This window comes from Contarinia nasturtii, unplaced genomic scaffold (genome assembly GCF_009176525.2).
Source record: "Contarinia nasturtii isolate CC-2019 unplaced genomic scaffold, AAFC_CNas_1.1 Cnas_scaffold_1037, whole genome shotgun sequence".
In the NCBI taxonomy this organism is placed as follows: Eukaryota; Metazoa; Arthropoda; class Insecta; order Diptera; family Cecidomyiidae; genus Contarinia; species Contarinia nasturtii.
Window position 1 is genome coordinate 7,176,134 of NW_022198383.1, and position 10,119 is coordinate 7,186,252.

The window sequence follows — 10,119 nt, forward strand, 5'->3', positions numbered from 1 at the left end:
TTGGAAAATATTATTGAGATTTGGGCCGGCCAAGACCGAAAATTTAGGCGCCAAATCGGCCATTTCACATTTGGCACGATTTTTCGAGGTTCAGCTCAAATGAATGTTGATTTTTTTTACCTCTGTCGTGTTCCCTGAGCTTTTCTCTACAAGATAGAACCATTTCCCATTAAATTGGATTGGATTTGTGTCGGCCATGGCCGAAGACGGAGGCGCCAAACTGATTTTTCCGATTTTGGCACGCTATTTCGGGATTTTTCCAAAAATGAACTCGATTACATATGGTTTTTTGGTCCTATCGTAATCTCCGGACCATTCTCCACAAGGCATGTACATTTTTGGATCCTTTGGCTTTAATTTGCGCCGGCCAAGGGCCAAAAGTATGACATTATAACCATATTTTTACCAAAATTTTTACTATCAAAATTTTTTTTGTATGAAATGTAGACCGACTGCATCAAATTTCCTTGTCCCTATCGTGTTCCTTGAGTTGGCCCCTACAAGATGGGATAGTTTTTGGAAAATATTATTGAGATTTGGGCCGGCCAAAGCCAAAAATTGAGGCGCCAAAACGGCCATTTCACGTTTTGCACTATTTGTCGAGGTTCAACTTGAATCGATGCTGATTTTTTTGTTTTGTAAATGTTGTGGGGGCAAAAAGGGGTCGAATGACACATTGGGTGAGGTCGCCCTCCACCTCCAGTGGGGCAGAGCAGGGTGAAATTCCGAAAATATGCTTAAATCGTAGATAAAGGCCCAGAATGGGGTCTATTACCCCAAAAAAAAAACAATAAATAAATAATATTGTACAATAAATAATACAATAAAAGAATAAATATAACAAAAAATATCACAGATTAATAATGGGCATAGTCGACGGGCTTAAGGTGTGGGTTCTTGAACTCTTTTCTTCTTGAGGAGATGTTCATAGTGGCCACCACCTTGCTCGATACAAAGTTCCAAACGCTTCCTCACCGAGCGTGTGCATGCATTCAAGATGTGCTCGGGAGGAATAGAAGCGCATTCTTCCCGAATCCGCTGCTTCATGGCTTCAGCGTTTGGTGGCATATTTCCATAGATTCTATCTTTGAGATTACCCCAAAGATAAAAGTCTAGTGGTGTGCCATCCGGTGATCGCGCTGGCCAAACTGGCATTGGATGATTTTCGGCATCCAGATGTCGATTCACCAGTATTACGCGACCCGGAAACATTGTATCGAGCCGCCTCTTAACACGGTTGGTGTTGTGTGCAGGCGCTCCGTCCTGGTGAAAGATCAATCTTCCACGATCGATGTGGGCTGGAAGGTTGCGGATCATCCGAGGAAGTTGACGTTGGAGGAAGCGTAAATACCTTTCTCCCGTCAATGTTCCGTCGATGAAGAAGGGACCCAAAATTTGGTCGCCCACCAATCCACACCAAACACTGACACTATATTTATATTGGTCATTTGTCTCAACAATGAATTGTGGATTGGTTGGCGCCCAGTATCGAGTGTTTTGAATATTTGGGCCCCCTTGATTGCCAAACAGCGACTCATCCGACCAAATAATATGGCTCAAGTCGATGTTTTCGTCTATCATTCGCCTTGCGAATGTTAGACGTCGCTGTCTGTCACCAGGCTGGAGTTTTTGCGCTCGGATTTGTTTGTATGGATGGTAATGGTATTTCTTCAATATTCGGCTAGCCGAAGTAATTGGGGAAATACCTTCCCGTTCCATTTGCCGTAACGATGTATGCTGGTTCTGTTGCATCGTTGCCAGCACATTGATGGCGTGGTCCTCATCAGTGGCCACTAATCTCCTCGGCGGTCGTGGCTTCTCGTACGACCCATACCTCTTCAAATGGTCGTCTAGCCTTTTGAAATAAGTGCGGTGGGGTTGGGCCCGATCAGGGTACTGCCGCCCATATTCCCGTAAAGCCTTCGCCGAATTTTCATTGGATCGGATGTAAACTTTGTACATGTCCGTTTTTTCGGCATTTGTGTACATACGATTCACTATCCTGCGATGGAATCGTGCGGCCAGGGGCACTTGCTGCGGTGGCGGTGGTGTTGCCGGTCTATCAGCTGCGGGATCATCGATTGGCCTCACCAAGGGAGGACGGAATTGTGCCAAATTGACACGGCTTCTGTGGTATGTGCGTTTGCCCCGTCCTCTTGTAAATGCTCGACCAGTAGCTTGTTCGGGTTGAACCCTCACTGGAGGCTGGGAGACCCCTACCAGTAAGTCCGCCGCTCTTGAGCCTTCCCCTCCAGGACGAACTCCAGAGGCATCTCCAGTCGTGGTTTGGGTTACCGAAGGCTGGGAGTCCCCTACCGGCATTTCCGTCGTCGAAGCTTCCTCTCTAGGACGGACACTAGAGTCATGATATTCATCCTGTCTTCCCGCCATGACGGCATATCATACATACGCCTAGCGCCCAGGGCTTTGGCCAGGAAAGAGTATTATTACACTTGTAAGTGTATACTCTTTCCTGTTACCACCGTCACCACGAGGAGGCGCCCTGGACGCAGGAAAGACAGTTGACATTCAAAGTAAAATTTCTATCGCATACTCGATAGAAATTTTTTGATGTAACACAGGTAAAAAATTCTCACAATTTGATTCAATTTAAAGAATATTTTTGCCAACAAATTGAAAAATATTCGAAAATCAACCAAAACGACAAAAGTTGACTGTAAAAAAATCCTCATTGATTTCCTGTTACATATTCGGAATTTTAATTAAAATCACTATCAGGGAGATTTTATACTCATTTTTCACGTTATTTTTTGGGTACAAGTGATGACGCAAATTATGAGTCATAAGGGTTATTTTTCACGAGGAATCCGAATATGACCTTATTTTTGGGGTATAGGGGGCTATTGAACCCCATTCTGGGCCTTTATCTACGATTTAAGCATATTTTCGGAATTTCACCCTGCTCTGCCCCACTGGAGGTGGAGGGCGACCTCACCCAATGTGTCATTCGACCCCTTTTTGCCCCCACAACATTTACAAAACAAAAAAATCAGCATCGATTCAAGTTGAACCTCGACAAATAGTGCAAAACGTGAAATGGCCGTTTTGGCGCCTCAATTTTTGGCTTTGGCCGGCCCAAATCTCAATAATATTTTCCAAAAACTATCCCATCTTGTAGGGGCCAACTCAAGGAACACGATAGGGACAAGGAAATTTGATGCAGTCGGTCTACATTTCATACAAAAAAAATTTAGATAGTAAAAATTTTGGTAAAAATATGGTTATAATGTCATAATTTTGGCCCTTGGCCGGCGCAAATTAAAGCCAAAGGATCCAAAAATGTACATGCCTTGTGGAGAATGGTCCGGAGATTACGATAGGACCAAAAAACCATATGTAATCGAGTTCATTTTTGGAAAAATCCCGAAATAGCGTGCCAAAATCGGAAAAATCAGTTTGGCGCCTCCGTCTTCGGCCATGGCCGACACAAATCCAATCCAATTTAATGGGAAATGGTTCTATCTTGTAGAGAAAAGCTCAGGGAACACGATAGAGGTAAAAAAAATCAACATTCATTTGAGCTGAACCTCGAAAAATCGTGCCAAATGTGAAATGGCCGATTTGGCGCCTAAATTTTCGGTCTTGGCCGGCCCAAATCTCAATAATATTTTCCAAAAACTATCCCATCTTGTAGGGGCCGACTCAAGGAACATGATAGGGACAAGGAAAGTAGATGCAGTCGGTCTACATTTCATACAAAAAAAAATTAGATAGCGAAAATTTTGGTGAAAAATCTGGCGTAACTTCTGATTGATGGCCCGGGCCGGCCCGAATCAAAATGAAATGTTCTACAAAGTGTCTTATCATGTCGAGACGGACTCGAGAAACACGATAGAAGCAAAAAAAATTTGGTTGTCGTGTCGCAATTTTGAATAAAATCAAGTAGAAAAATTTCAATGTACATGACCCCCTCCCCTCACCCCCTTCATTTTGACCGACCTATAAATCGGTCTATCTTGTAGAGGAAGATCCCCAGAACACATTGCAACCATAAAAGAATAAATATTCAAACTTACTCTTAATTTTATTTTGACCGATTTGAACACATATTCATTTTTGAGGAAAATTGACCCCCCCTCCACCCCCTGGGAAAAAATTCAAAAATCCGGCTGAGCCAAAATTCTTAGTTTTTCACCCTTAAAATATCCCCCAAAAGAGTTTTTCGAAATTACCACTCTATAAAAGTGAGCCACTTATATGAAACACCCTGTATATAGGCCTATAGGCTATAGGTTAGAGATATTTTGAGGCTTTAAATGTCAAGGTAAATCTTTTAATAAATTCTTGAAACGTGAAGAAAATAACGTTAAAGGTGGTTATTTTGTCATCAAGAGGTAAGATGTAACATTATTGCGAGAAAATAAAAAAAAACATATTACGGATTCATGGCCTACAATCTTCTACTGTTCCGCTCTTCTTCTTAAGAGACACAATTTGCTACTTCTTTTCGCTTTTTCAATCAAAGTAAGAATATATTAATGGAGTGCGACAAATTTCCGTTAAAATTTCTTTGGAAACCAACTGGCCGGTAAGTTTATTGTTTTGTTGTTCAAACAGAACTAAAGACTGCATGCAATCAAGACAACCGGAAAATGTACATTTGCCAATAAATGTGTGTGTGTCTATGTTTATCATTGGAAAATTCATTTCGCTTGAGTTGTTGTGTGTATGCGTTGACGAGCGGTGGGTTTCAGGGGAACCAAATTCGCAACAAACTGATTCAGAGAGCATCTTTAATTCACATCACGTACAGATTTTGTAAGATATTCACGTAAATTTTCTTCTTTTTTTTCAACATAGGATCAGCTTTTCTTCATTTTCTTCATATTCTTCACATGGTGATATGGTCATACGTGAATGAAACACACATCAGCTCACAAATGTATGGATTAGAACTTTCTGAAAAACTAATATTTTCAACGCAGCAGCAATACCATCGGTTCGGCTGTCAGTTAAAATCGTAAATTGAATGTGACATGAGTTTCTTCGACGTGTTTTTTTTTATTCAATCGAATTCACTTGCCTTAAAATAATTGTTTCTGATTTTAGTTTACAAGGGAGAAAAAACTGTTTCGATATACATATTTTTAAAGTAATAGTCTATTATGCAAATATTCAGACGATGTGCATCAGTTTTGCTGAACGAAGGCAGTTTAATGTGTAAAATGTAGACATTTTCACGGCATCCATCATCATTACAGAGGCTGAAGATAACATCACGATCGTTGAATTGAAATCAGATGTCATATATGCTACGACATTGTCAAGCGTTAATGGCTTGACTTGAATATGATAGGAGAAATTTTTTTTATTTGGAGTTTTTCTTATCCTTTCATAATACTGTTAAAGTTGTTGTCGTTACGTCTCCGGCTCAGAAAGTAAAAGACACACACAGAGAATAGAGATGGAGTTAAATTTTGAACATTTGAACCGACAGCAAACAACAAAAATGCAAACTTGTTCATATCGAATCAAAACACTTTGACGATGGTGTGAACTGTCCAAAAAGACGCACACACACCAAATTTTCTTGATGGACAAAAGTTAAATTCAATTTTAGTAGCGCATGAGACGTGTTTGAATAACTCTAACATACCCAGCAAACAATTGATAGGGCAAATGCATCCATTATGAAGCACATATTGACGGTCGTTTTCGGGGTTAGATTCGTGTGTAGTTTCAGTCATTTCCATAGGTTTGGCATGGTGGAACATTCAGGTGTGAAAACATGGAAAAAGGGAAAGACAACCATTAATATCAGTTGAACTGGGTATAAAATACTTTTTTTAAATTAAAAACTTTACTCACCTACGGGCACTCCCCCTCCGTACAATGTTGTACTATTGTACAACTAGACCACAAGACTTTATATAGTCTGTTCATGTCTAGCTAAGCTAACTATAATAGTTAAAATATTTTATTTTATGTAATTTTTTGAATGTATGATTAATTGATGATGTTTGTTAGTTGACATTGTTGTTGTAGTCCGGCGGTCTTAACAATGAAACTGGCAATGGTACATCAAAGATCCGGCAAAGTCCTATGTAATTTAAAGCAAATACATTAAATAATGAATATTCTGTTTCCAATTGATTCATACCTTTGAGCATAATGCATTTTGCTGCAACAATATCTCGGTGCCAAGTAACTGTTTGTGGAACAACATCATCATCATCAACATTTAATGGCCAATTTTTGTAGGTAACTTTAACCTTTGACATTAAACGCCCAGTCCGAATTTTTTCGTTCACAGCCTCACGATTGCCATCGATAATTTGTCGCTTAATAATTGCACGTTTTCTTCTCAAAACACGTCTGTTGACCGTTGACACAATGATATCTGGCAGTCCAGCGACTGAATCTGGCAGGCCATCAATCTTTTTCGCTCTACAATCGTAGCACACTTTAAATCGATCATCTTTTGTGTGCCTTGGAAAACGTTCCTGACAATTCGCGCATGTTTGTGATGTTCCCCATTCATCTTGCATTTCAACTTCTGAATGTCCAAGTTTCTTAATGCTCACACGAAACTTACGCGATCCCGGACATCTTTTACGCTTTTTTATTCCAAACGGTCGATCGGGTTTCATCGCCCAAGCACCAAATTGAACCAACGACGGTTTGTTGTTTGTCACACGCACGGCGATTTGATCATTTACTCTGGTCGAGCGAATGTGATGGTCTAAATCCAGTCGTGCATATTCACGCGTCGCATAAGCTGCCATTCCTTTTCGTAACATTTTAATGCGATATTCAATGTATGATTTCCATGTTGAATTACGTGGTGATGGTGGACGATATGGGTAGGTTTTGAGATGTTCCTTCTCTTCGATATCAAACCATCCAGCCAACTTTTTCGCTTCTTTGTCTCGTTTTTTCTGCTGAGTTTCCCAATGAAAACGCTGGTTTGGTATTATAATGTTTTCCTTCAAAATGCAAAATGATACAAAAAACTATGAGTTTCTATTCAAAACCATTTCAAATTACATTTCAAAATATCTTACCTCAACAGCCGGCTCATCAGGTGTTTTTTGAATGTTGCGACGCACTACAGTTAACCACGATTTTTCATTCGGATCGATTCCAATGATGTATTTCTTGCCAATGAGTTTTTCCGGCCCCCGATTCGCTTGGGTTGTTTGCTGTGGTCGTTGTTGTCGCTGTGGTCGTTGTTGTCGCTGTGGTTTCTTGTACATTATGGATATTGAAACACTATCGGTCAAAATCTGATGATGGAATGGTTTCGATTTGCCCAATTTATTTATTTTACCGACATCGAACAACATATTCCATAGACCTGATCGATCAGTTTGGGTGTAGTACTTTAAATTTCTCTTATTCATCCGGTTGGTCCGCGTATTGAGAAAAGAAGGCACCAAATCAAGCTCGTTTACAATTTTATAATACAAGTCCTTAATGTCCAATCGCACGTTTTTCAAATGGTAGTCGCATAATGGTATAAGAGCAAAACTGCTTATTTTTGGTGGTCGATTGATTGTTGGCTCTTGAAAGTTCGGATTGTTACGAAACATTTCATGAATGGTATACCATTGTTCGGCATGACTGTGATACACTTCTATTTGCCGTTGCATTTGACCGAACAACCACAGTGATTCAAACCAACGATATTTTGCGAAAAATTTCATACTCACTGTTCCCGACCATCCAATTTCAGTCAAATCTCTCATTAAAATATTGAATTTTTCAACGCGTTGTGGATCCACATTATTACCATTATTACCATTTGTTAAATTCTTAAATCGATATGAAAACTCTTTGGCATTTCTGATGTCGATGTTATCAAATCTTGAGCCATTGTGGAATCGATTGCGATACCAACAACGCATTCGAAAAAAATTCTCAAGTCGTTTTTCACACCATGTGTTGGTATTGGTTTGAATGTTTGTGATATATTGTCATGGGGCGAATCACGCTAGTAAATACTAGAAAAACTAGTAAATCTAGTGCGAATAATGACGTCACAAACGAAGCCAACTTCACACCAAAGGCCATATAATTTATATGAAAAACTACTGAGAGCCAACTTCACGCACTAGAATTTTCTAGTTTTCTAGTGAAATCTTATTAAAAACTAGATACACTAGAATTTCGTGATTGACCCCATGTATATTGTTTATAAAAATATCTCAAACCATTTCCCAACTTTTCATCATCTGGCCATCGGAACTGTTCTTCACTGTTTCTTTCTACCATGAAACGAAACTCGGGCAATATCCGATATTGACTATTGATATTGTTAACGTGTTGGTTTAATACCGCTCTGAAACAATCGGCAATGAACAGGCTTGGATGTGGTTTCAAAAAAAATGCACGATCGTCATTATCAAGTGCTTCATTCAAAATAAAAAGAATAGAAAGTGATGCCAATGCTGCCACTTCTGTCATTTGAACACTGCGCTCGAATAGCATTTTGGTCACAACTTCTCCAACACTTTCAATCCGTTCATGTTGTTGTCGCAGGATTGTTTGAAGTCCACATTTTATTACAACGTATTTGCTTTCTTCTGGTTGATTATCATCGAGCTCGTCGTCATCCATGTCTTTTTCTGTTCATTCTCAAAAAACTGATCAAATTATTCGAAAATAAAAAATAGACACAAATTTAGAAAAAAAATGCAACAAAAAAAGCATAGATTACGAATAAAATGAGATCACAATTTAAATGACAATCACTTATATCACAATTCAAATTAATCACTTCTTACCTCAACGATGTCACTCTGTATTCTGATTCAAATGATGAAATGTTTTCCAATATTCCGCAGATGAAAATTTTGTTGGAATATTCACCGTCAATTTTATGAATGCTTTCTTATTTTGAAATAACAACAGAGACAATCTCAAAACCAACAGTGAATTTATCCGTTTAACATCGAACAAACAAAATCATTGGAACAAATGTTAGCCAAAAATGACGACAAACAAAATGTTTCATACTCTAATATAAACACTCACACATAATTCTCAAGAATTCCTTTTACAAGCAAAGCACAATTTGTTACAAACAAAAAATGAGAACACACTCATATCACAATTCAAATCAATAACTTCTTATACTATATAACGCTGTGTCCTGATTAAAACGATGAAAATGTTTTTTTTTTATTTTGAAATGAAAACAAAGACTGTCACAAAACGGACTGTGAATCTTTCCATTTGACATCGAGTGACTTCTACAGTTACGTTCCAAACACACCAAACCGTTGCTAAAATGACGATAAACAAAAAATGAATCTCATGTACAAGAATTCCATTTATTAATCACTGAATTTTGTTTTTTTTTTTTCAACACAATGGCAACTTAACCATAATTACTTACCTTATTCTTAACAATACGAGGGTTGCTCCATAATTTTTTTTAAAAACATATATAACACAGTTGTTTTTTGTCGAAAATGGTTTTATTGTTTTTCAAAATATTCCCCGAGATGATCGATACACTTTTGCATTCGATGAAACCATTTGTCATAGCATTCGTGCCACTCCGAAACTGATATCTCCAAAACGTGTGTTTTGAACGCTTCAACTGCTTCTTCTGGTGTCGAAAATCGTTGACCACGTAGTTTTTTCTTCACGCTTGGGAACAAAAAAAAGTCATTGGGTGCCAGGTCAGGACTGTACGGTGGATGACCCATCAGTTCGATGTTTTGACCGGTCAAAAATCGAGTAGTTTGAAAAGATGTGTGAGAGCTCGCATTATCGTGATGAAGAATTATTTTGCGACGGTGGTTGTTTTTTCTTATTTCACCAAACACTTCGGGCAAACAAATGGTGGTATACCAATCAGAATTGACGGTCTTACGATCCTCTAGTGGAACGGTTGCCACATGACCACTTCTCCCGAAAAAACAGGCGACCATTCGCTTCGAAGTGCTTCTTGCTCGAACAACTTTCGTTGGGTTATCTTCATTTTGGAAGACCCATACAGTCGACTGCTGTTTCGTTTCGGGCTCATAGGCATATATCCACGATTCGTCACCAGTGACGATTTTATTAACGTCTTTTGAAGCACCACGAATGAATTTCTTGAGCATTTCTTTACACCAACTCACACGAGCCATTTTTTGTTCATCGGTC

General features: G+C 39.0%; 1 protein-coding gene across 2 annotated transcripts; it reads right to left on the reverse strand.

Annotated features, from left to right (window-relative positions):
* Nucleotides 1–5,620: 5,620 nt before the first annotated feature.
* LOC116344301 lies at nucleotides 5,621–8,868 on the reverse strand. 2 transcript variants are annotated; one of them, XM_031772780.1, is made up of 5 exons: nucleotides 8,748–8,868; nucleotides 8,151–8,606; nucleotides 7,026–7,933; nucleotides 6,122–6,947; nucleotides 5,621–6,061 (listed from the first exon to the last, which is right to left on the reverse strand). In XM_031772780.1, the coding sequence occupies exons 2-5, from the start codon at nucleotides 8,578–8,580 to the stop codon at nucleotides 5,985–5,987; spliced, it is 2,241 nt and encodes a 746-aa protein (XP_031628640.1). In that variant the 5' UTR covers nucleotides 8,581–8,606; nucleotides 8,748–8,868; the 3' UTR covers nucleotides 5,621–5,984. The 2 variants fall into 2 exon arrangements, with proteins under 2 accessions (XP_031628640.1, XP_031628639.1); XM_031772779.1 differs by having other exon boundaries at nucleotides 5,621–6,947.
* Nucleotides 8,869–10,119: the final 1,251 nt, after the last annotated feature.